At 41.1% G+C, this 27,912-nt stretch overlaps 2 protein-coding genes across 3 annotated transcripts in view; one reads left to right on the top strand and one right to left on the bottom strand.

Annotated features, from left to right (window-relative positions):
- The window catches only part of CACNA2D3 (calcium voltage-gated channel auxiliary subunit alpha2delta 3), a 698,701-nt gene that overhangs the window by 594,867 nt on the left and 75,922 nt on the right, over positions 1-27,912 (top strand). The window lies entirely within an intron of this gene.
- Positions 4,645-11,359, bottom strand: LRTM1 (leucine rich repeats and transmembrane domains 1). Its single transcript, XM_056853952.1, has 3 exons — positions 11,317-11,359; positions 8,920-9,516; positions 4,645-5,075 (listed from the first exon to the last, which is right to left on the bottom strand). The coding sequence occupies exons 1-3, from the start codon at positions 11,327-11,329 to the stop codon at positions 4,645-4,647; spliced, it is 1,041 nt and encodes a 346-aa protein (XP_056709930.1). The 5' UTR covers positions 11,330-11,359.

Below are 27,912 nucleotides of genomic sequence, written 5' to 3'. Positions count from 1 at the left end.
ATGGAGTTGACAATCCACATTATTTTAAAGCCACAATTCTGCCTCATTTTGTGACCAGCACATATTTCCTGAACTTGTGTGTTCCCATTAGGCGCCCTTATTGTGCAGACTGAATTGCTGAGTTCTGTGCATATCTCTTCTATTTTTTCTATTCCTACACATGGCTTAGATAGGCACACCACAGATCGCAGGAGTGAAAGAGAAAGTTGAGGACGGATTTCACCTTGTTTATGATTATCCTCAGTTTTGCAATTTAGAAGAACTCTATGGAGGAGTTAGCAGGCCTCACAGCAGCCTGAGACTGACTTTATATTGAGGTCAGAATTTAAAATTAGGATAGTTGTTAACTTGTGTGTAGGAAAACTTACATAAATTATGATAGCGATTGGACTCTTGTACCTAATGCTTATCTAACATTTCAGAATGGCCATAAGTAACTTTATACTGCCTGAAAGTGAGACATCTTACAGAGCACTGGATGCCACCGAGCCTTGCCTTTTGGCAGATGCTGTGGCTATCTTTCAAGAGAGCTGATTATATGCAGGCCATCTGGGTTGAATGTCACTGAGCACCTCCCTTTCATAATGGAAAAGGTTATAGCGGAAAATAGTTTATTATTAAATAAACTGGCTTGTGAGAACAACAGGTGCTTTCACCACAATGTCAGTTACTTAAAATGGTCTTCTGGGTTCTCTGAAACTATTTAGGCCAGTGGAGATATGAAGAGGCTAAAATTCAGGGTGAAAACAGGATGACAGGAATGTATGAGAAGTAGAATGTGGCTGCAGTATGCCACTCCAGGTTTCCTCCCTGCTCAAGTACACTACATCCAGACATACCATTTGTTAGAAAATTCAGTTATAAATGTGTAAATGAAGGGCCATGTCAGCAAGACTTAACAAGGGGCTACATGTAATAGGTGCTTTCCAATTCACACACAAGGACAGCTATTTCAGGAATATTAGTCAATAGCCATCCAAGCATAGGGTGTTTGGAATCACAAGAGTTTTTCTAGATTGCGTGGTTTTCTAGATTTTCTAGATTGCATGAAGGTTTAAAATGCAATTTAAGAACCACGCCATTTTTTCATTTCCACATTTCTATGACATTCTCGTACTATTCATTCAGTTAAAATAATGTATTTCTTCCAGTTTTTGAATTTTTATTCATTTTTAATAGATTTTTTCCTAATCAAAACATGCAAAGCAATTTTATTTATAAGCATTAAGGTTTCTTCACTATTACATTTCTTCAAATTTTCTCTTGGATAACAGAAAATGCATATGTCATTATACTGGAAAACAAAATCTGTTTAAGCTTTCCCTTGTGAGTCAAGAAAAATGATTTGCTTAACCTTTTCTGCAGCTTATAAGCCATTCACCATAATCACAGTTCAACATAATAATCAGCAGTAATGCTAGAAAATATCTATGAAATAATTATGTAAACTTTAGTGGAAAATACAATTGGTTTATATTTTTCTAGGGATTCGGTAACATTTGGACTATTATCAAAATCAGATAAAGGTATTGCAAAGTATATAAATTATTTCACTTTTTTCACTAGTTTAACTTGAATGTGGTTGATGAAATACTGCTTTCATTCCATAAAAAAGTAAAATCTCTGGCTGCAAATGGACAGGAGTAATTCTTTTTTGATACTACTAAATCTATCTACCATCTTAAGTATGGTAGATATTTCCATTCTACTGAACCATTTGGAGCAAAGTTTTGGGGGTGTGGGACTGAGATTTGTTGATTTCATTTTTTTTGCTTTCATGTTGATGGCAGAGAGTTTCCTTCTGAGAGGTTGACTCAGTTCCTTGCAAAATGTCTTGTGGTGTCCCCAAGGCTTTGTAGTTTTCCCTGTGCTTGTCAACATTTATAGAACCTTTAAAGAGCCACCATGGTGTTAGAGCCAGAATGGTGTAGTGTTTAAGAGCAGAGGACTCTAAATCTAGAGAACGGGATTTGATTCCTCACTCCTCTACATGAGCAGTGGACTTTAATCTGGAGAACCAGCTTGGTTTCCCCCCTCCTCCATATGAAGCCTGCTGGGTGACCTTGGGCTAGTCACAGTTCTCTCCAAACTCTCTAAGCCTCGCCAACCTCATGAGGTGTCTGTTGTGGGGATAGGAAGGGAAGTTGATTGTAAGCCGGTTTGATTCTTCTCCTCCTTTTCCTTCTTCTCCTTCTTCTCCTCCTCCTCCTCCACATCAAAAATATATAAATTTTTCACCTCAGATTTTAGGAAACCGTTTTCCGATATATATTTTAATGAAACATCTAAAAAGAATTCATCCAGATTATTTTGTGATTTTTAATAACAGATGTCCATGTCAGAGCTTTACAAGTGAAGGACATTTTTGCAGGGACTCTTGTAATTTGGTATACAGCAAGTAGCTAAAAATAATCTGAAAATTACTCACAATTGTGGAAGATAATTTGTGGTTCTCGTGGGATACATAGCAAATGGTGCCTTTCATCTATGTTTTTTGCAGTTGAGCATTAAATATCTCATATTGCAAAATGGCAACTTTGCATTTGTTAATTTAAATGATTGGATCTCTATTTTCTCCATGGAATGTCTTCTGACATATGAAATGTTAGTAAACATCACTGTAGAAAATGGTTATTTGCGGTGGTATCCACAGCCTGAAATGATAAATATACAGTTCTTTTCTGGAGCATATTATGGTGTTTCTTAATATGTAGAAATTTTAACATGCAACAAGATAAAAAATAGGTTATCCCCAAAATTGGAGTTTCAGTGTGGCCAAATCTGTGGATACTTAAATCCAGAAATTGGAGCCATGAACAAACTAGATGGCTGAAAGAACCACACGCTTTATAGACCTGATATGAATAAGGCAGCTTTTATTGTTATTATGCAGATATCCAGCCAGTTTGGCAACCCCAAGGGAAATATATAATACAGCCCTTACACTGGTAAGCTCACCTCAGAGACAAGAGACACCAGAAAAACATTGCTGCATTTGACTATCCTCTGGGGTATCTGCCTGTCTCCATTCATACAACTGATTTGGATGCCTTTTGCCCTGGAAAGGAGGTCTCTTTGAAAATCACTTGTTTGAGTTGATCCAAAGCAACAGAATGACAGGGAATAATAAGAATCCCAAACCTGATATGCCTGAGAAAGAGATGTGTGGGGGAAAAAACATATTGTGGCTCCAAGGGTAGTCTGCAGTCAACCAACTGAATGCCATCAAAATCCAGTGCTTCAATTTTAAAAACTTCCATTTTGTACAAAATAGGAGGGGAAGTCACAACAATGTTTTCCCAGTCACAACATCCTTAATGTTTTTAAGGTAGACCTGTGATTGCAGGTCCTCTTTACCTAGGCCCATTCCCATCTAGTGCTATGACTGACACCAGTTGGGAGTGGGTCCTTTGCTGCAACTTCCCCATACCAGTTTCCTTCTAGCTTTCCAGCTTGACTGCCTAGCACACTTCCCTAAGCAGAATGGGAACAGAGCATTTGAAGGATTACCTGCTTCCATAAGAGCCTATCCTGGGAACCTCCTCTGAGGCCTGCCTCATGTATTCCCCCCACCACCTTTATAGGTGAGGTAGGTGGCAGTGAGAGAAAGAAATGTCTCTGTTGTAGCACCTAATCTATGGAATACCCTTCCCCTGATATTTTGCCTGGTGCCTAATTTGACAGTCCTTTGGACCAGACCAAAATTTTGCATTCAGGCTTAAGAGTGTTCTGTGATTTTATTTTGTAACTTAGATGAATTATTTATTTGTATAGAAACCACTTCAAATGAAATATTGGAATTTGGCATAAAAATAGTTTCAATGAATAAATGAATTCAGGCCCTGCTCAACTGAAGGAATGATTGTTTTCTCTTATATGAAATGGCCTATTCTATTTACATGGATACATTAATAATGGAATAGTGTTGCTTTATGATAAATGCGTATTCTGGAGTCATAAAAATGTTATGACATTCTCTATCATACATACAAATCAGGGTTTGATATATAATGGTTTTTCATTGCTATCTTCTATACCATAGAGAAGTGATGTGCATTGCATAATACTTAATTAACATTGGACTTGATTAACACCCACTTTTCAATATAATTAGTCTGACTGCAGTAACTTCCAGCATTCAGTAATTATAGCATTTTGGCACCTTGCTGTCTGGTTTCATTCATTCTATTAGGGAACAGCAAGGAAAGAGAGAGAGAAATCTCTAGCTCCCCTGGATCTTTTATATTTTTGTCAGTTCCCTCAGGATGGACTTGTTCCCATTCCAGTTATCAACTGATCCACAGCGCAGGAGAAGATTGTGGATAGTACTGTTTGCATAGATGGTTAACAGCCCTGTTTACATCCCTTTCTGTTATCAGCCCTCTCTACCATGTTGGGGACTAGGGAGGGCTGAGTGGCGTGTTTGTCTAAAATATATTGGATGCACACTTTAAGTCCTGTGTAGATGTAAATAAAGTGACATGTAATATAAATCTCAAAAGATTTGTCTTACAAATAATTTTATATATAAACATTCTTTAATATGAAAGATCAAAACAGGATAGAAACTAGTAACTCCATCATATTCTGAACACTGTTCCTGTAACTGAAGAAAAGAGTATTTGTTCACAAAAAAGCAGTAACTCAAGCCAATGAACTCCCAAATGGCTCCTTTCCCTCAAGATTCCCCTTCTCCTTGCTGGGGGGCAAGTGTTCCCGGTGGTATTTTGCAGTAATTGCAGCATAGGCACAACCATACACAGCAGCTGCCAGCATCATGAGACAAACAATCCCGCAGACCACTCCAGTTATTACTACGGTGGCAATTGCACGACGCAAGCTAACAGGTCTTGGCTTTGGTTTAAGTTCACAGTGTGAGCGGTTGCTCTCTCCATGTTCATTGTGATGGGTATGCTTCAGAGAGCTTTTATGCGCTGAACTAGAGAGAAGAATATTGTCCTTTTTGACATGAGAAGCTGTAGGACAGATCCCATACATCTCATAAGGGATTTTTAGAAGATCCTTGCCCTTCCAATTTTCGGGTGTCGAGCAGATCACACCATCACTAATTCCTCCTGAAAAGAACATATTTTACTTTAATTTTGGAGTTTCAAAAGCATTTGCCCTCACCTACTAAGCAAATGTATTGTAGAAACTGTGTGTGTGTGTGTGTGTGTGTGTGTGTGTGTGTGTGTGTGTGTGTGAAAATGGTGACCATAAAGTACAAAATATGACAATGGGAACAACTCCAATAAGTTGTCATTTGTAGCATGTAATTCATTAGACATACACTCTCGCTGTATACTGTATACTGACATACTGTATAAATGTTGTTAGAAAACAGCAAAGCTATTGGGGGGCGACTGGAAAGAATAAGATCATAATTGGGGAAAATACCAGGGCATATAAATGCTATCACCCTTCTACTACCAGTTATGATTGGCTGATGGGTTAATTTCATAAACTGAAACCAAAACGTTGAATCAAATCTGAAGGGCCATATGTAGTGCTTCTCCATAACCACTGAGTGTTTTGTGTCTTCCCACTTAATACAGCATGGATCACCATTTGGAATGGGAAATTGGGCAAGCCACAGTGTATATGCAGAAGTGCCTAGGTATGCACACAGGGCTGTCTCTGGCCAGCAAACAAAGTCTGTTTTATCCACAGTTACTAATTATATTCTCATAAATGGCTAAAACCTACACACAGACTTCTGGCCATTTGATTAAAGCTAACATAGAGGGGAGTTTTAAAGTGGCTACTGTACAGCAACAGTGTTTAGGAAATCATGGTCAAAATGAAGCTGAGCAGAGCAAAAGCAAATTAGGAGATCAGATTTCAATACAAAAACGATCAGATGTTTTCCACTCATTGTGGGTGAATTGGCAAATCTGAATTTTAGTATGCCAAGAAACTGCCCTTTTTATGATAGAAGTGAAAGGTCTGGTTGGAAGAAGCCTCACACAGTGGTTAAGAACAGGAGGTTTTATACACTTTTGGCTGGGAGTGAGGATAGAGATGAGTACTAGGGAAATAATGATATAGAGAAATGTTTTCAGCAGAAAGGTGAGTCAAGCTTTCTTCAAGGATAGATGGACAGAATACAGGGCCAGACTAGCCAAAATGCAATGTACATTAGGAGTGAGATGTGAGCAAGAGTGTGCCCTATCTACCATATCGACTTCTGGCACCACCAGCCATCTATAATTCTTGAGTAGGGCATACATGAATACTTCCAGTGTAGGTAGGCCCATATCCAGTGATCAATTTCAAGGAATCAACTACAAGATCTGAGTCTACAGATGTTACATTACATTATGTGTGTATACTGGAACAGCATAGAGGTGAGGTCCACTCTCATTCTTACTCCTGCTCCCCACCAGGTCAAAGGGTCCATGCCATCTTATCTGTCCCAGCTGGCCCAAGGTGCCTGTTGTGTGTGGGGGTGGGTGGGTGGGAGGTGATTGTAAGTCACTTTGGGACTCCTTACGGGCATGAAAACTGGGGTATGAAAACCATCTCTTATTATTATTATTCTTGAAGAAAGGGAACAAGAGCTGAAGTAGCCTGAAAGGGGGACAGATAGCTGAAGAGAAGGAGTGAAATGTGTACTTTAGGGTCACTTTGTGTACTTTCCAATGTGTACTTTAGGGTCACTTTGCATGGTACAATGTTTCTGTAACCTTCCATATCCACGCTGTGCCTCCTGTATGAACATAGGACCAGTTCCTATCAGAAACAGCTTAAACCTTCCACTGTGCTCCATTTTTCCATTGTTCCAATGGAAAAACTTACAGCCATCATTTCACAAAGGTTTCTTCACTTGAGCAAATAATTACTTCTACCCTGCTGTAATCACAGTTGGGTTTGTATGCACCTGGGAGATGCAGAACATGCGACTTGGCCCTAATATTTATTTTGGTATTTATAAGAGAACACAGAAACATTAATTTTGGACCAAATTTATATTGGCTTCTAGAGTTCCACTTCCAGGTTTTTTTCCCCCTACGATAAGGCCAGCCTCTTTCATAAACACATGAAGTTGCCTTTTAGTAAGTCAGACTACTGGTCTGTTAAGGTCAGCATTGTTACTCTGATGGACAGCAGCTCTCCAGGGCTCAGGCAGAGGTCTTTCATATCGCCTGTTACCTTTGAAGTGGAGATGATCATTACCAAAATATTATACCACTAATAAACAGATTCTCAGGAAGTAAATCTGAGCAAAGGGAAGGAGAGGAGCAGGAGGGGGAGTCATTTTATGGATGTTCCTTAGGCTATTTAGGAATCTTACTGAGTCTCCAGTCATTTCAGGTGGAAGTGGGCTGTTTAGTGTGGTGGCTTACAGTGCATTCCTGAGATTTTGGTGTTCAGGGATGGCGGGGAGGAGGCGCCACTGCAGCGCCTCCTAACCCGTTTCCCCAACACCGAAAACTTTTTTAAAAGCCCTTTAAAAGCTTTTAAAATTTTAAATGGGGCTTTTTGCCTCATAGAGAAAAGTGAGGCTGCGCCTCCCAGAATGCCGGAACGCCCCCTGGAATGCCAGCGTGGGCCTTTATGCCGGCGTTCCGGGGCGGTGCTGCTGTGGCAGTAGCCAGCGGCCAGCGCCCGGCCCTCCATGCCGGCGTGGGGCCATGAAAGCCATTGTAAATAGCCCAGGTGCTGGCACAGGGGGGGCGAATGCCGGCGCAGTGTCTTCCTGGCCTCCTAAGGGCTTTCGCCCTTAAAGCTCAGGAATGCGCTGTAAGTGAGTCCCACACTGGTAGTCTTTCAGGGTTATTTGGAAGCTACAGGACAGGTGGAGGTCTATGGTTTTAAAAGGCTCTCCTATAATTTAAAAGGTTAGGAAGCCTGTGCAAAAAAGTTACAGCTTTTAAAATCCAAAGCCAGACTGGCAGTTATTGGTGTTCTCTCTGCTTTGATACAATATCAATATATTCCTGTTCGTGTTCAGAAATTCGAGCACTTATGTGCCAAAGCACTTGGGCAAATCAATATCAGTATATTTAGTTCTTAATGTGGCCAAACCAATGAATACTTAAAGCAAAAGATTGGAGCCATGAACATACAAGACAGATATTTCTACAAACTGAAAAATGTCCCAAGTTTGCAGAAATATATAAAAATACATAGGGGGTTAACTCTTCCAAATAAAAAGTTTTAAGCAAGGAATGCCCTATTAATGTGGTACACACTTACCAACACCTTTTTGTTGTTGTTGTCTGATAGTGGTGAAAAAATACATGTTGCTGTCTTACACATGACTGGGTAGAAGTAGGATGAGGTAATTATATAATCCACCTTGAATGTCAGCAAGAAAGGCGGACTACAAATAACCAAATAATAATTATGTACTCTGTTCTAGTATAAAGTGGTTCTTTAGATCCCCTACAATGTTTTAATTTTTAATTTCTATGGATCTTAAAAACAAACCCCGGTAGAAGTACATAGTTGCAAAAAGCTGATTAGTCTTACAATAAATTTTAGATACAATAAGCACTAGTTGTAGCAGTTGCATCCATTCAGAAAGTTGCAATAAATGAGGTGTGTACATACATAGTATTGTTTCCTCCCGCAAAAAAACTGTGTTTGCTCACTAAAAGCTATAATCTATATGCAGATTTAAGAAAAATGTTTAAGGCCACTTATAAATGTAGCCTTAAATAAATATAATCCTTATATAAATATAATCCTTATATATAAATATAATCCTTATTAATAAATAATACCAAATGTAGAAGATACATATGCTATACAGAAAGATCTACATCAGGAAATAATTCTTAAAAAAACAGTTTTCCATATTATTCTATGCTTCCTTGAATTTAATTAAAAAAACAGAATATATAGATATGGTGAAGTCTATCCTAATAATATTCACTTGGCGTACAGCACATGTAATACAGGAAAGTTACTTACCTCTATATAAAAAAGTCTCCAGCCACAATTTAAGGCCAAAGACATGACAGTTGCATAGCCAGGAGTTATCCTTGAAAAGAACAACTTTCAGATTTGGGAGTGATTCTAACAGAAGTCTGTCTACTTTCTGAAGTTTATTATGCTTCAGAGACAGTAAAGTTATGTTCCCTGTGTTGTTTCCTAGAGTTCCAGGCAGACTTACAATATTGTTGGATGATAAATCCAGTTCTTTTAAGCGTGGGAGGGAACTAAAAGTCTTGTTGTCTACGTATTCAATGAAGTTCCTAGTTAAATTTAGGATCTGTAGATGTCGCAATCCTTTGAAAGTGTTAGGCAACAGACCTGAGATAGAATTATTAGATAAATCCAGAATTTTGAGGATCATTGTATCAATAAAAACACTGTGATTGATTTTCTGAATTTGGTTATTTGACAACAGTAATATCTGAGTTTCAGCAGGTAAGTGGGAAGGAACTTCAGCAAGTCCTCTGTTCCTACAGTCCACTGTCTTTGAAAACTGATGACACTGACATTTTTTGGGGCAGCAGTTCACCACATCCATTAGGAAGATGATACTTGAAACCAAAAGCATTGCACCTGTACAATAAGAAAATAATTCTCATTGGTTAAAGTTATTTTATCTGTTGTTCATCTTATACATTAGCATATTAAGAGATATTGGGCTGGATCCTGCCTGCTTTCCCACTCAATCTATTCCTATTAGCCTCTCCAACCCTCCCTACTGTAGCCAACATCCCATTTGTCTGCACAAGTCCCATGATCCCCAGTGTAGCATTTTTGGTAGTCAGAAAGGGCCCTCTCCTCCCTCTCCTAGAAAAACTGGCAAGATATAGTCTGCACAATTTACATATTCTTGTTTGACTAGTTCACAAAACCACTAAGTTCTAGTTATACTTTTAAATTCTTGATATCATGTAGATTAGAGATTATCTCAAGTATACTTAAATTGAACTACTTTCTATGGTTTTGTTGGAAGTGCACATATCAGTTAAAATTAAATTTAAAAACTTAAGAAATTAGCTGAACTTGCTCTAACTAATGCCGCAACAATTTAAAAAATCAAGGGGTGGGAAACCATTCACTTGAGTGTTTTCAGTAGTAAAGCATGATAATTTTGTTATGTATCAGTAATACTGTTTTGAGAAAGCTGCATTATAATAAAGTTACAGATTGATAGCTGATTAAGGAATTTTTTAATCTGTGTTATTCAGTGAGTTTTGCCTTCCATTGGTTAGTCCATAAGAGATGCCAGGCAGACTAGACATTATTACGCAAAACACTTAAGCTTCTGATTAAGCCTATGACTGGTCCCAATTTCTTCAGTAAGAGCTACTCAGCTTCTTAAATTTCATAATTTGATATAGGATTAACCAGTCACCCCTATCCAGTGAATTTTAATGGTGTGCTAGCCTTCCTGACCGCAAGCCTTATTAATTTCCATGCTAGCCTTATTAATTTTCGTGGGTCCAAGGGTATTTCTGATCAGGTTATGCAGTGAAAAGAATAGAATAGCCTGCATGTATGAGACATCTATATGCATATTTTACTGAACTATCTATCTGGCAAGTAGCTGTGTTAAACTCCATAAAACAAAACAAAGTTGACAATGATTTATAAAGTGTGTTGTAACAAGTTTTGGAAATTCCTGTCATTTGAGCAGCTGATCATCAATATCTCTACTTCAATTTCAATATTTTAAAATATTGGAAAGTATATGTTTGTGATCTGTATTATTTTCTAACACTTTGAATTCCTCCCTTCTTTGAAAAAGTTAATCAAGTTGGAAAAATCATCTGATCCTGTAGATCTTACAATGGTGTGGATACTACTGTTTAGGAATGTGTTTCTACGCATACAATGAAACAATCTTGTACCAAGCAATCTCAGCGAAGAATCATAATACATTTTTTGCATCAGAAAGAATGATAAAAGCTTTCTTTTAAAAAATGGCCTCTGAAATTCAATGGTAGTATTTATTACTATTTCTAAGCAGCACATAATCCTGTGAATATTTATTTGGAAGTGCCCTACTAAACATAGTGAGATATTTTTCTTAGTGCAAATACATAGGATCAAGCTATATTTTATTCAAATATTCAAGAATATGAAAAAGGCTCTACAATTGTTAACAAGGGACATATATTTAAAAACACCAAAATTCACAACTAAACATTTAAGATTAAACCCTTGACTTTTAATGATTACAGTTCATCTCACAGATTGTTTCTTAATCTTGATCCCAAAAAGTAAATTGTATCTATATTGAGCCTGTGTGTTATTCTGGACATTGCAATCACATAGGAAAGATAAGGGGTATAACCCTATGCGGTGAGGCAGAATTTCTACCCAATAGCTCTAAATAAAAGTTCCTCTTACCTTTCATGGTCATTCACTTGTCTGTCTTGCAGATGTTTCAGTTTTAAGTGAAGCAATGATTGCAGCAAAGTTGCTGTTAGGGCTATAGTTACATATGTATCTATGCATTTATTCAGAAAATGCAGTTGTAATTGCCATTGGACCTCTGCTAATAGCTGCTTTATAGCTGCAGAGTATTTTTTCCATTTGATCATAACTCTTTTTCACATTTTGTTGATGGTTGTTCTGCTACCCAACGCGATTCTCTCTGCCTCTCTTACTCAGTCAACAGGCCATGCAGTGTCTGTCAATTTGTAGAGGACAGCTGTAACACAGAAATCATGACCTAATAGCCTAGCCTTTTCAATTATTTAATCTACTCTCAAATCCAAGGCACAGAAATAAAGCTGACTTTGTAAATCCAGTGTCGTTCTTGAATTCTGGTGGATTGCTGGCCATGCTTTCCCGACCCTTGCAAAATCAGATGACTTTGATATTGTGCTCCCGTCATCCTCAGCTGTGATTGGAGGCAATGGGGTGTGTAATCTCAGTGCAAAGAGGCCTTCATCTTGATTACATGGTTTTGGCCGTATACTTGTTTGCTATTCTGGGGCTTACTCTTTTGATTTCCTCAGGGATTAGCTGGGCTGACAGGATTTTATTGTATAGAAAAACAGATTCATGTGTTTCTTTTTGAAAAGGACAAATAACACTGAGCATTCAAATAGCTGGCCCTCTTTCATCAAACAATATGGAATATTTTTGCTGTTATATACATTGGTTTTATGCTGTAGCTCTATCTGTAATGACTATGGCTGATCCTATGGCTGACAACCTTCATAGCTGATTTCATGTCTGATGCATTGCTGAAGGACAGGAAGATAAGAATCTTCTTCTTGTTTTGAGCTTTGAGGTTGCTACCAAATTCCTGAATGAGTGGCTTTGCCATAGAAAAAGCATGGAGTGGCCTCTGAAAAAAGCGCCAAATACTGTTTCTCTAGTATTCCTTGGATCAGCTCATACTGGATCAGCTCATACTGACGTTGAATTCCATATAATATACCAATGTATTGTATCCTACCTCGCTTTGTTAGCTAAAAAACCACAACTGAGAAATATGGCTGTCGGACACACTGAAGATTTAGCAGCTAACTAAAATGAATCTGAAATACCATAGCCGTTATTTATTATTCTAATTCTAAGTGAAATAACCTGCATGTTCTTGAGAACGATTACTATATAGTTCAATAGCATTGTATCTGGGGTAAAAAATACAGGCGTGCTGAAAAGGCAGGTTTACTGACAGCACCACCACATATCTTCTGGGTATCATTCCATTTTAGTATATGTGCTGCTAAAGCGAGAATAGCACCACCACATATGAAAGGAATTTGCTTTATGCCTATATTATTTTCTTTATATGCTGCATTTCTATAAAAGTAAAAATAAAATAAAAAGAAAGTATATCAAATCAATGTACCCCCTCTTCATTTTTGTAAACAAGGGAAGATATCAGTTGAAGTGAAGTATTGATATAATCTATTTGAAAATAAAAGTAAGGACCAGTTCATTTATTTAAATATTTATAGACTGCCTTTCCCCATGGATCAAGGCACATGACAACTCCCAATTTAAAACATATAATAAAACTTTAAATAACCCCCTTCCCCCAATGTCTCTGCATGCAGAGCACTTACTGAAATGAACAGTGGGTGAAATCTGCTAAATAACTCCCATTCATTTGAGAGAGGTTGCTGAAGTCCAGATGGTGTAGCACCCAAAGAACTCAGTCTGAAGTCTATTTGTATTTCTGTTTCATATTTCCAGTTGAAAGGACAAATCCTCTAATAATAATAATAATATGCGTGATATTTTTAGAAAATATGTCAGCAAAATCAGTCCCAGTGATCCCAGTACTTCTCATCCAGTTTCATTACACAATTGATTTGCCCCTGCTTTTATGCTAGCTAATGGTACAAGGGTAAACGTAAATAGATTTCTTACTTATTTACTTACTAAAGATTTATTGTGATATTAATTTTTGTGTGAACTACAGCCCACTTCATCTGATGTAAGAAGTGTGTCCTATATTGGTACACATATGTATCTGTGTACAAATATAAAATTACCAAACTAGACATATGGTTTAGATCAGAGTCATACAGGGGTGGGGGTGGGACTCTTTGTCCAGGGTCCCATGGTGGCTCTCAGCAGTCCTGGCTATAATAACTAGGAAGGCCTCCTTGGTATGAATCTCAGCAAATGAAATTCTTTCTCGCCATCCTTGACATAGCCAATCACTTCTTTTCATGATGACTGACACCAGGCTTCTCTCCTGAATCTTGACCTTGTTGAAGGATATAGTATAGTAATACAGAAATTATTGCTTCCTGCTGTGGCTTTTATGGTTTTTCTCATCTCAGAAGCCTCAATGGACTTCAGTAAAAATTTCCTTTGGCTCACACATTGGATGAGCTGACACATTATTTTAATAACCATTGTCTGTAAAAGGAGGCTTGCTAGCCAGGTGCCTTTCCCAGCTCTTGCAGCTCTCTGTGTGATGGAACAGAAGCTTTAAAGAATGCCTCTCAACTGCCTCTCTTACTTTGGGTAATCCTTTGCAGCTACAATTGTGTTATTTTTAGCACTCAACAAATTGAAAAGATGTTCACAGGGCAAGGTCACTGAAACGTTAAACACTGTGTGAGGTTCATTTCCAACAATAACACAGGACTTGTTTTATGCACTCTGTGTTGTGGTAGAAGAAATTATTACCCTTTGGTGTCCCCCCCCCTTCATTTTAGTCAAACAGTCATGCACAGTCCAACTTTGGCAACATATCATTAGAGCTGTCAAGCTACCTTTCATGTATATGTGGCTATTTCCTCCATCCTATTGAGGGTGTTGGCAATAAATATTTGTATACAGATTTGCCTGTACCCTGTAATTCCCCCCTTTTCTCTCCTACCCAATTTATTAATAATAACAATAATCTCTTAAATGATAAAAAGCCTACTGCAGTAAACATGAGAGCAGTGGCATGGATAGACTTGCCAGGAACAGAACAACCATGAAATCTCTGAAAACAGGCCACTTAATAAGTTTCTGCTTTCTAATGTGGGCTGGAACTGTATTATTTCACTGGTTAAACTGGAATTCTACAGAATGTTACTGTGTGGACATATGGATGGCAGTCCAGGTTTCAGGGGATAATTTAGACTTCCCCCCTCCTTTTCTTTACTCACATAGCCCCCTTATTTTTAACAACACAATGAGTTTGTCTCTTCCACAGAACAGTGAAACAGCTCATTTTGGTTGACAAGTAAAACATTGTACAAGTGTAATGGTTTTCGCAGTTAAATTGGGCTGTAATTCTCTTAAGAATCATTACAGTGTCACACACACACACACACACACAGGGTTACAGAACTGACAGGTTGCTTCTCCTGGTGAGAGAAATGGAGTCACTCTATCAGGGAAAGGCTCGTTAAAACTAGGATCTCTGATCCATTTACTATTGCCTTCACCATGCTGATAGGGATTTTGGAAGTGTTTACTCCCTATACTTCCCCATTCTGGTCAGTCCTTGACTCAGATCCTCAAAATAAGGTTTGCTGGTGTCTCAGGACTGTCCCTTGTTCCGCTCATCCATCCCTAAACTACTGCCTCTTTATGACAGACTGACCTGTCTAACATAGGCTACCTAGGACCAAACTAGATGAGATGGTGTCTTCATGGCTGCCACAAGGATGGCACTGCCATTTTGAAGACATTTAAAAATGCTGAGAGGGCCCTATCCTGACTGGGCCGGAAGAATGGTGCCCTTGCCCCCCCCTCCATGCCTTTTCAAGTGCCAAAACAGCCACAGGGTGTGTGTGACCATTTTGGCACTTGGTAAGGTTTAGGAGGCGAGGCGAGGACAAGAGTTCCTCATCCCGCCATGGTACAGATCTGATCGGGATCAGGTTCTCATGGCGTTTTTAAATGACATTAAAATGGTGGCGGCCTAATGACAGCCTAAGGATGCTATTTTTATTTTTATTTTTGCATTCTTGCATTTAAGCCTTTTCCCTCAGTTTGGAAGCTAATTTGCATGGATATCATGCTATGTGCCCCAGATACAAAGGCAGCCTTCAGACTTTGAGGTGCCAGCCTGCCAATCAGCTCTTTCCACCAGTCCTCGGCAACGCTGAACTTTTCAACCTGAAAACCGATGAACAGCTGGGCTCGCAAATGCCTGGAGGATTAGGATGACCCCTTTGCTGGCCCATAAAATTGGACCCCCTGTCCTAAAGTTCACCAAACTTTGGTGACCATCTAAGGAGAGTCCCTTGCAGCCGTGCTGCAAATTTGGTGACTCTACCTCAAAAAATGCCCCCATAGGAGCTTTAAAAAAAATGCCCATAGACTATAATGGCCCCCTTTTTTTTTTTTTTTTTTTTGGTAATCCTGGAAATAAAGCGAAAATACCCCTATACCGGTATGGGTATTTAGCTTATTCCAGGTTTACTGGAAAGAATTGGGCCCAATAAACCGAACCCAAAATTTACCGATTTTTTTTTTTTTGCACGACCCTATTCCACGGTGAAGGTAGTACAGCTGAAAAGCCCCAGACTTTCACTTTTACAACTATTTTAAGATTTTATTGAAACATAACTGTAACAAACCTTCTACTTTGGTGCCACCACCCCAAAGTGAATCCAGTCTACCACATTTACCAGTGGTTTGGGGAACACAAGTAAATACTTTTTCTGAGCATGTACAAAGTCTACCACATTTACCAGTGTTTTGGGGAACACAAGTAAATACTTTTTCTGAGCATGTACAAAGGGTAGAGTTCCCAGCTATTTCAGCCCTTTCCCTGTATATTTGTGCATGCACAAGTGAGAGTTAGGCATGAAGGGGTTTGTTTGAAACACAGTCTGCTCTCTTAACTATAGTTCAAGAAACTAGAGCACAAGACAAAGGAAAATGCCAATAAAGTTTATATACCAATAAAGGCTTGTGTTGTGTGTTGTGTGTATACCTACTAGTTAAAGCACATCTAAGGAAAAATCACATCTCTAAGCTAACCTTAATGATACAGATTGTTACATCAGCATCTCCCTCTGTGGATGACTGGGGAGCAAACACTGTTTATGGCTCTCCACCTCCTCATTGCAGCATAACCTGATCTTTGAACACTGTTAACGGGTTGTTCAAACCTTTTAACCCTTCCCACTGGAAGTTCCTTACCCAATCCAGAGTTAGGGAATCTGCTCCTTCATGGGATCATGAACCTCTGTTTTCCAATAATTAAAGAGTGCAGATTCTACACACCTCAATACCCAGCTCATGTTTTAACAACAGCTATCCATCTTGCCCTTCCTGGCAGGTAGAGCAAATGGTTATCTCTTCAGGGAAAATCTCTGCTCTTGCCGACCCTTTGGCACATTTTATGGCTCTCTTCCCTGGGAAAGCAAGCTGTTTCCAAAGTCTCAGGAACCCCTTGGTGAGCTTCAAAGCACCTCACATCTCTGGGTCCATGACAATAACTACTGCATCCCTGACTAAATCAACATAAAATTATACCATTCACCATTTTTACATAGATAATTAAAGGAGAGCAATTACAAGAGTCCATAAAACTTTCTTACCCCCAAAATAAGCAGGTCACAGGCAAGGAACCCTTTCTGAGAAGAAGCTTTTGATCAATTCAATTTCCCAGATTTAAAGGATTTCAACATCATCTCCTAACAATAGTCCCACTTGATAAGGGTGTACATTCTAGGCTAACTCATTATCTTATAACTTCCAAACACCATACAAGGTTATCTATACTTGAAATATCTTCTTAAAATATATAAAAATGTTAGTTCATTTTTGCTACTTTTTATCTTAACAAAGAATATTTAAAAAATTGTGACTACACGTTTCTCATACATATGAATATTTTTTTGGCCCTCAACCAACACACCTATGTTTGAATCATCATTGATGTGAAGTTGGACATTCTCAGATGCTCTCTGCACCTTGGCCTCAACAAATCATATCTATTGATAATGGTTTCGCTTCTAATCTGTGCTGGGTCTCTGAACTCCCTTCTTGGCATGCTTCACTGAGAGGCCAGGCTAGCTCTTTTTCTGTGCACAGAGAAATTTTTAATGATTTCTTTTAGTTAAGTTACAGCAACTGTTCCTCTATATTTCTGGCCATATCCGTGACAGACTGTAGTGAAGTGACCTAAGCTGGATGTTGTGAGAGCATGAATAACTGTAGCCAGATAGTTCATAAATAACGGTAACCAGGTTGTGCTTCCCAAGGAAAGATTGCCACTGATGGACCAAACAAAGTTGGTCAAAGGCACTTCATACCAAAAAGAACAAATGAGCTTCCATATATAGAAATTGATCTAAACTTTCTCCTTTGCAAAGAGAATAACCATGCATGTTAGCCTTGCACAAGTTGCACTTCATTTATCAGGCATATTATTGATCCAATAGCACTGCAGCATTATTGGCATTGAGCTTCAGTGTATTGACACCAGTGCCATCCCATAACCACCCCCAGACACTTCTTAAGGATATCAGCTCAATGAAAGCGAGAGAGCACATTGGTATCACCTCACTCTAAAACTCCAGATGATCTCACCCAGAAATTTAATGCAGATGCTGAACAACTCCCAAGCTGCTTTTCCTGTCTTCGGTTTGGAATCCCCTGGAGAAAAGCAATTTTGTAGGGCAATTTTTGGAGCTGAGAAGTAGTTAACCATACATCCACCTCAAGTTACCCCCTCCTGATGTACCTCATCCTGAAAAACAAAGTCACTGGGATTTGGTTACATGGATATGCATGTAATGTATACTAAGACACATAGTTTAGGAAATAAAACAAGGATCTCTGTACCTATTTCTCACAGATATCCAAATTATTTTTATTGTTCTTCCAAGGTCTTTTATTTGTAGTAAATGCTGAACTATGTGCCCAAGAGTTTAAAGCACAAGGTTTCTGCTGCTTCTTGGTAAAGCTGGGTGAGAGATTGTTCTTAGTGAGAGAATGGCCAACTGCTTCTAGTGGGTTAATAGGAGATCATATTATAGTACTGCTGGACTTGATCCAAAACCTTGAATAATTTTAGTCTTTCAGCTTCAGTGAGCTTTGGATCAGGTTTCTTCAATTGCTACTGGTAGGTAAAATAATTTAGTTGTCTGCCTCTTCCCTTAGGAGTTAAACCCAAATGTTTTGTAAATTAGATACTGGGAAGCAAACTGGGGTTTTGAAAATGCGATCTTTCCAATATTATGCAATCTTCCACATATATCTTATATTCTAATAGCTAAGTCAGCCAAATCTGAAGATACTTAAATCCAGTGACTGGAGCTGTGAACAGGCAAGAAAGATCTTTCTGAAAACCTGAAAAGGGCCCTAAAAAATTAATTGGAGAGTTTAAAAAACAAACAAACAAATAATAAAAGGAAGACCTGTAGCTTTAAGCAGTGGATTCCTTCAGTGGCTGTTGCTAGGCAATCACAGTATTCCAGGCTGGATTACTGAGAGTAAAAAGGCAGGGGAGAGGGGAGGGTCCTTTCTGTGCCTATTTGTTATTTGAGGGAGGACTCATTGAGGCCAGGCCAACTCCAGGTTGGGAAATTCCTGGTGATTTTGTGGTAGAGTCTGAGGAGGGCAGAGAACTCAGTCAAATATAATGCTATAGAGCCCACTTTACAACACAGTCATTTTCTCCAGGGCGACAGATTTCTGATATTCAGTTGTAATTCTGAGAGGATGACAGCCTTTGGCCCAGAAGCCAAAGGTGATTTGATACTACCCAACTTGCCTGACTCAACTAGACTTGGCTGCTTGCTACTATTCAACAGCAGCCACCTTATGAAAGTCAGTGTAGTGTAGCAGTTAGAGCTTCAGAGTAGGTTCTGGGAAACCCAGGTTCAAATCCTCATCTTGCTATGGAAGGTAACTGAGTGATTTTGGACCAGTCACATACTTTTAGCCTAATTTACCTCATAGGGTTGTTGTATGGATAAAAAGGAGGAGAGTAGAATAATGTAAGCTGCTTTGGTCTCCACTGTGGACAAGGGTGAGGTATCAATTAAGTAAATAAATAATAAGTATAGCTGAAGATGGGAGGCAGATAAAATGTAGATTGGTGAATGGCTGAGAGGGAGAGAATGAGGCAGGGAAAGGGGAGAGGATGTAGGGGTTGCCAGGAAGAGGGAAAGAGGAAGTAGCATGGGGAGGGGAAAGTGAGGTGCCGCCCCACAAGTCCCTGAGGGTTTCCTATCATGCAAGTGGGCCAGTGGCTGGCACCACACAACTGTGCTACAGTTTTCCTAGGTAGAGGCTGCCAGGAGCAGGGGAGGGGAAAGCTTAAGACAGATGGCAGATAAAAGTAGGTTGGCTGTTGGGGTGAAGGAGATAGGGTTACCAACTCCAAGTTAGGAAATACCTAGAGATTTTGGGGGTGGAACCTGGGGAGAGTGGGGTTTGAGGAGGGAAGGGACATCAGAAGGGAATAATGCAATAGATTCCACCCTCCAAAGCAGCCATTTCCTTCATTGGAATTAGGGTTGCCAGCCTCCAGGTGGGTGCTGGACATCACCGGGGTTTACAGCTGCTCTCCAGATGACAGAGATCAATTTCCCTGGAGAAAATGGCTGCTTTGGAGGGTGGACTCTATGATATTATACCCTGCAGAGGTTGCTTCCCTCCCCAAACCTTGTATCTCCAGGCTGCACCCCCCAAAACGCCAAGAATTTCCCAACCTGGAGCTGGCAACCCTAAGGGGGAACTGATCTCTGTAGTTGGGAGATCTGTTGCAATTCCAGGAGATCCCCAGACCCCACCCGGAGGTTGGCAAGCCTAGAAGAAAACAGGAAAAGGGGAGAGCCTATGGGGGCTTTCAGGACAGAGGAAATAAGAGGGGAGTGGACATATTCATGGAGGAGAGGGGTATTCATAGCTATTAGTTAGAATGGATACTAGTCATGCTGCATACCTATTCTCTCTAGTATCAGAGGAGCATGCCTATTATTTTAGGTGCGGTGGAACACAGGCAGGATAGTGCTGCTGCAGTCATCTTGTTTGTGGCTTCCTAGAGGCACCTGGTTGGCCACGGTGTGAACAGACTGCTGGACTTGATGGGCCTTGGTCTGATCCAGCAGGGATTTTCTTATGTTCTTATGAAATAGTGTGAGAGGGGAAAATGAGATGTCTCCCACAAGTCCCACAAGTTCCCACTTGTTCCATTCTATGCTGCATGTGCCACAGTTTATCTATTTGCTTTAATACAGTTGTGGTTGATGTTGCACTTTAAATTATGTTCGATAATCGCCTTGTTGTTGTTTTTTGTCCCGAAAGAGTATGTTGTTGATATGAGAGTCACTAAATTTTGATATATATTTTTTGTGGGGCAAGAAGCATCTGTAGCCTTTGAAGGTGAGATACAAATTGGGAGGACAAGTTTTGTTTTGTTTTTAATGCTCTGGCCCAGATACAAGAATCCCTTTCTGCAGTTAGTTGATCTTGTGTACCAGCATTTTGGTTTGTGGGAAAGGAGGCCTTGCAAGTCTACTGCTGCCCAAGGGATCAGAGAGGCTGGGTTCGCTTACATTTAATTACAAGTTAAATAAAGTAGTAGCCAGAGTCTTTAAATCAAATTTCATGTGTCTGCCTATTTAGTGATAGCAACAAAACAGGCTTCATTTGGTTAAAAAACCATTCGGTTACTTATATACACAGTTGTGTATGCTGTGCATCTTTGTAGATGCAGAGAAAATGTTGGGCAGATAAGCTTTATTAAGTTAATTAGGGTGTTCATATTGTTGTTACCATAAATGGAAGCAGATTATACTTGACATGAAAGTCATAGAAACAAGAAGGATCAAGAAAAAAGTGGAATTAGAAAAGCATGTCTGAGATTAAGAGTAGGATTTACATGTTGTTTTGCTTAGGTATTTTAGATAGGTTCTTGACTATTTTCTCAAAAGCTATTCATTTCCCTCATACCGTGGAACAAAGACATGAGAGAATTAAATAAGGTTAAACTAAGGTACAACCTTACCAAATGCTGATTTGCAGTCTACTTTGTTTCATTCAAAACTCTCAGTACGGATTGACTGACTTTTTGGTAAGAGTTTAAAAACTCACCATTCCTTGCTACTACTATAATATGGATGACTCCCTCTTGGCCCAGATACAGAAAAGTATATACACCCAATGTACGTTGTTTTTCATTGTCCACCTACTGTCAGGTATGCTGAGGGAAAGTCCAGCACTATCACAGCTCTCTGTGAGGCAGGCACCAATGATTTCCTGTATCAATTCCTAAGTAGCTAAAAGCCCCAAGAGGTTGATTTGGGTAATCCTCCTATCACCTGCCACTTCAGGTTGTTCAGCAGTACACTTTTTGCTTTCCCAATCCACCTATATTGTGTTTGCCAGTTGTGATAACTAGTTAGGGCTTAACTAGCCATTTTAAATTAACCCATTTATAGCATCGTTAACGTTCTGCAGAGCAAAGCAGGCAAGGGAAGAAAGGGATTACACCCAATTAGTCAAACAAATTCTTGCTTGAGCACAGCTAGTCATGTCATGTCATAGAAGCTGGGGCAAAGGGGAGATGGTGTAGCTGCTATGAAAGTACCAAAGTACGGTCACTTTAAGTAAATGCTTCCTCATGCTTTCCCCCAATTGTTTGGGCCACGTGAAGCCTGCTAAAGCTATGTAGTCCAGTCTTCCTTTGTCTTGTACTTTATTCCTCTTCAGAATGTGGGAGATGGGAGAGCAAAATTGAATAGGGCTGTAAAAAAATTGGGTAAATTTCGGGTCTATTTGATTTGACTTTTTTTCAGGAAACCTGAAATAAGCTGAATAACCAAACCGGAAAATGGGTATTCTGGCTTTTTTTAGGTTTTCCTGAAAACATTCGGGTCCATTTTAGCCTATGGGAATTTTTTCCGAAGCTCTTGGGGAATTTTTAGAGGCAAGAGTTTCCAAATTTTCAGGGTAGCTATAGTTCACAATCCTTTCCTATGGAGAAGGGGGCAACCCCTTCAAGGATCCGTAAAATTGGACCCCCTGTCCCAAACGTCAGAGTTCATACAAGGAGAGTCCCTTGCAGCTACCTTGAAAATTTGGTAACTCTATCTCTAAAAATGCCCCCCCCCCCAAGAGCTCCTCAGAAGAAATTCCAATAGAGAGAAAAGCCTTGGGAAAGCCAAAGGCTGAATAAGCTGAATACCTATTCAGCTGATTCGGCAATCGGCTATCTGGCTTAGGCTTTATTCTCTATTTCAGTATTCAGCCTCAAATAAACCCAGAAAAAGACAAAATGTTTTGGGGGTTTATTTTTGGGTCGGTAAACCTGATATGCACAGCCCTAAAGTTGAATCATTTTCATTTTCACATTTGATTGCTTGCTCATGTTCCATCAGAGAAAACTCCAATCCTGCCTTTTTCTTAGAGTATTGTGTTTGGGGTTTTCCCCATATTTATAACTATGAGGGTGTTTTAAACTATAACATTTCATTGTTGCCTCTTCAACAGTGTTCATACATTTATTAATTCCCTATATTAAGTTGTAAATGGAGTGAACTGACATTTCAGAGTGATTGAACTATTTCTTATTTATGGGGGAGGACACCCTATCCTCTTCAGTCTCCACCAACGTTGCCCATAGTGAATGTGGATGTGAGGCAGCAACTGGCCTAAAGGTAAAGGTCCCCTGTGCAAGCACCGGGTCATTCCTGACCCATGGGGTGATGTCACATCCAGACGTTTCCAAGGCAGACTTTCTTTGCGGGGTGGTTTGCCAGTGCCTTCCCCAGCCATCTTCCCTTTACCCCCAGCAAGCTGGGTACTCATTTCACCGACCTCAGAAGGATGGAAGGCTGAGTCGACCTTGAGCCGGCTACCTGAAACCGACTTCCGGCGGGATCGAACTCAGTTCGTGAGCAGATCTTTTGACTGCAGTACTGCATCTTAACACTCCGCCACGGGGCTCCTAGCAACTGGCCTATCCACACTATTACTCACAGTGCTTCATCCCCAACGGAGCAGGGAGACAGCAAACACTTTCCATTTGATGCTCTTGCACATGCATGAGACAGATACCTCTGCTTGGTGCAGCTGGTCTTCATTTCCATGGCAGGTATGTTTTACAAGGCAATATACAGCAGGCTGCTGTTCCTGTGTCTCCATTCCTCTTTCCTCATTTTTTTAAAAACCTTCTGTTTCAACTGATGTAGCAGACAGCCCTGTAAGTTTTATATCTACCACAACATCATAGAGATCTTTTGGCATATTTCTTAACTACAAGCAGATTTTTTCAGGCTGCACCCACCATGTTTTTAAAATTCTTTTCCACCCGCAGAAAGTTCCCCGTCCCCCCTCTGTGAAGCTGGAGAAAAAAAGCAAGGTATATGGGCAAACTCCTCATTCTTTACCACATGTACCACAGTTGTGCTGTTGTCAGAAATAATAAATGCTTGGAAAACTCAATTGAGGATGAATTATACTGATTTTGCTGTTGAACATTTCCAAGGCAGGCCGTGAAGGGGTCTGTTTTAAAATGAAAATCTATTGCAAGGCACATATTGTTTATGAAAATGGCAAGAATGCTGTTAAATCTGTTTTCATTTAAGTACAAGGATAGTATAGTGTTACATCAATGGAAATGCCTAGATATTTTAGTAATTTGGCAGGTAAAATTATCAGGCACTTTCAGTGTAATATTAAGGAAGTTCAGTGAAACTGAGTCATGTTCAGAGAAGGACTAGATGAATGCTCAATTAATAGTGTGGTATAGTCTGAGACGGATGCCGTAGTTACAAATGAAGGTAGAAATAACTGGCATGGAATAAAAGCTCGGTAATGTTTGTAATAGTGCAGCTGCTCTATTAACAGAATATGCATCTGTGGTATGAGCGGGGGGCGGGGGAGCAGATGAGCCATTATTGGAAGGGTATTTTGAACAATCAAATCCCTAGACACCAAGATGTGATTAGTGAGAAACCAGAAGGTTGGATCCAGCAGTCTTTGGCTGCTGAAAAGGGGGTCTCCTTTGACCACTCCACAAACAGGCTAGACTGCAGATCATGGGACTTCCAAGGACAAAAACCACGAAGGACAGGAGCTATAGTAAGGAGGAGGACTAGATGAGATAGAGCAAAAAAAGCTGGCTGGATCCAACCCAGAATCTTTACTGAGTACGCTTGGGCCTATTCACACTGGCTTCTTATCCATAGCAGTTGTGCTGTTTTCTATTAGCCCACAGTAAGGTGATCTTGTGCGTTATGACAACACATGCAGGCTACAGACCAAATTAGCTTTTTTAGTGCAGGTGCATGAAAAGCAAGGTTTACACTGAGGTGCCAAATGCAAATCCAGACTGAATCCAGCACACAGTATTGGCATACAAGTGATCACTGTGGTTCAAATGCTGGACTAGGACTGGGGAGACGCAAATTCAAATTCCACTGAGTGATCTGGGATCTTTCATTTTCTTTCAGGCTAACCTACCTTACAACTTTGTTGTGATGGTAATATAGAACAGGAGAGAATCATGTAAGCCAGGGGTGTTGAACTCATTTGTTATGAGGGCCGGATATGACATAGAACCATAGAGTAGGAAGGGACCACTAGGGCCATCTAGTCCAAACCCCTGCACAATGCAGGAAATTCACAACTACCCCCCCCCCCACACACACACACCCAGTGACTCCTACTCCATGCCCAGAAGATGGCAAAGGGGGGGGGGAACCCTCCAGAATACCTGGTCAATCTAGCCTAGAAGAAAATTGCTTCCTGCCCCCAAAGTGGCAATTAGCACTACCCTGGGCATGCAAGAAAGGGCCACGAGAGCCAAACACTGGTGCAACCTTTCCTGCCCTCCCTCTCATGATCTACCTATGGTCATAGAATCAGCCACAGGCACAGACAGCTTTAGAAGTGGATCAGACAGATTTGAAGGGGGGGTTGGTCTATCAGCAGCTACTAGCCATGGTGACCAAAGGGAACCTCCCCCTTCACATGCAGTAAACCTGTGAATCTCAGTACCAGGAGGCAATGGGGTGGGAGGGGGGAGAGGCCTCAGCCTCTATGCCCTTTTGTCAGCCCTCCAGAGGAACTGGTTGACCACTGTGTGAGACAGAGATGCTGGACTAGATGGACTGCTGGTCTGGCCCCACAGAGCTCTTCTTCAGTTCCCACCCCCTTCCTCCCCCCACCTCTGTATCCCAACATCTGCCCATCCCACCCTTCCCTCTCCCCACAAGTATCCCAACAGTTACACCCACCTCTTACACCAAGAACCCTTAGATTGACCACACATACTCCTCCCCCCTCCAAGTATCTCAGGAGTCACTCCCTCTCATGGCTTCTTCCCCTCCAGCTGTAAGACACAGACAGACAAACAGACACCCTCCCCCCAAATATTGCAGGGTTTGCTGTATGCACCTCTTTTTTCTTCCCCCCAACTATTGCAAGGGCTGCTTTATGCACCTCTTTTTTCTCTCCCCCAAGTAACTCTACCACCCCAAACACACGCCCCACTACGGCACACAGAGAGTTCACCTGGTCAGGCTGGGCCATGCCACACCAGCCCAGATCTGGACTGGGGGGGGGGAGGTTGCTGCCTCGTCTGGCTCACGGGCCACATAAGAGCTCTCAAGGGGCCAGATCCAGCCCGCGGGCTGTATGTTTGACACCCCTGATGTAAGCTGCTTGGAATTCTTTGGAAGAAGAGAAGGATAAAAATGTGATAGATTGGTGACCATTTTGCTATGACCAACGGATGTAGATGGAAGTCAGTACAGAGTAAGAAGGCCCCCTGAATATCTTATCTGACTAGGGCTGTCAATTCGGTTCGGTCCGAACTGAAAATCAACCGAATTTCCCCTGATTCGGTGATTTTCTGTTCGGACGGATCCGAACTCAAAACTGGCGGGCAACCGGGGGGGCCGAATTCAGCGAGTTCGGGAGTTCACAAATAAATTCGGCAAATTCGGCCCCCCTTCAGGGGAGCCCGCTGAAAGGCGCGGGCTGCCCTTTAAACTCATCTGAGCCTCCCAGCTGGGAGGCGCAGATGAGTTTAAATGACAGCCCGCGCCTCTCCAGCGGAGCCCGCTGAAGGGGGGCGGGCTGCCCTTTAAACTCATCTGCGCCTCCCGGCCGGGAGGCGCAGATGAGTTTAAAGGGCAGCCCACCCCCCTTCAGCGGAGCCCACTGAAGGCGGGCGGGCTGTCATTTAAACTCATCTGCGCCTCCACTGAAGGGAGGCGCAGATGTGTTTAAATGACAGCCCGCCCGCCTTCAGCGGGCTCCGCTGGAGAGGCACGGGCTGCCCTTTAAACTGACCTGCACCTCCCAGCTGGGAGGCTCAGATCAGTTTAAAGGGCAGCCCGAGCCTCTCCAGCGGAGCCCGCTGAAGGGGGCGGGCTGCCCTTTAAACTGATCTTCGCCTCCCAGCTGGGAGGCTCAGATCAGTTTAAAGGGCCCCCGCGCGCCTTCAGGGAATCCCTCTGAAGGCACGCTGGGGCCGAATTTTCCCCCGAACTCCGGATCCCCCCGAATTACCGGGGATCCGAAGCAGGGGAGTTCGGACTTCGGCACGTACCGAACCCACAAGGGTCAAATTCGGCCGAATGCGAACTGTACCGAATTTTTTTTTTGACAGCCCTATATCTGACTCTTTTCTATGTCACATCCATTATTATTCTTCAGCAGAACTGTGAGCCAGAATTTTTTAAAATATGAATACAGGGAAATTACTATTGTTGTGGTTTAAAACCATCATAATAAGATTTGTGGGTAGATAATTCTCTTGGTCTAGCCTCTGTCACAATCACAAGTAAGGATTATGGATTATGTTTGGGCTTGTTATAAACATCTTATTTAGGTCAACCCTCTGTGATAAGGGATCAGCCATGGCAAAAGAGCTACACCGAGAATAGCAACATTCAAGGGATAAGCATTTTAATAAGTAAGCACCACAGGACCAGTACAATGTTGAAGCTGCTGTGCGGAACATTCTACTATCGATATGAATTGCCTAAGATTTTACTGTAGCATTTGTTAGATTGTTTTAAGATTATATGTTGCTAGAATATCTGAATGGTGCTTTCCATTCAGATAAATGCTAAAGTAGTGAGAATAAATTACAATACCACCTGCTTTGCTGCTGGTAAGTATTCAAAAGAATCTTCTAGAAAGTCATGTTGCTCTGCAGCTGAAGAAGAAAATTAACACTGAGCACATTGCATTTCTTTTCTTCTTGTTTTTCTGACTATTACAAAAGCTTGAAGCCAAATTAAATATTGAGCCTCTATCTTTCTTTGATTTGCACCTTATTATATATTGAGATTAACAGCCCATTCCTGAGAATGGGGACGAAAATTGTTAGGAGGCGGCGTGACCTCACCGCCGGCGTGAATGCGTGTAATCACGCATTTACATGCATTCACGCTGGCGGCAAGGCCAGTCCCAGCGGCAGCCGAGAACCGCAGGACCGCGCCTCCCCCCTCCGCAGGTGCAGCCTCTCCGTGGCGCTGGCAACAGCGTGGAGAGGCCACGCTGGCGCAGGGGGGAGTTCTGGGGGAGGAGCCGCCGGGATAGGCGGCTCCC

Source organism: Euleptes europaea, chromosome 1, assembly GCF_029931775.1.
Source record: "Euleptes europaea isolate rEulEur1 chromosome 1, rEulEur1.hap1, whole genome shotgun sequence".
Taxonomy (NCBI): Eukaryota; Metazoa; Chordata; class Lepidosauria; order Squamata; family Sphaerodactylidae; genus Euleptes; species Euleptes europaea.
This window is presented reverse-complemented; position numbering and strand designations above follow the sequence as displayed.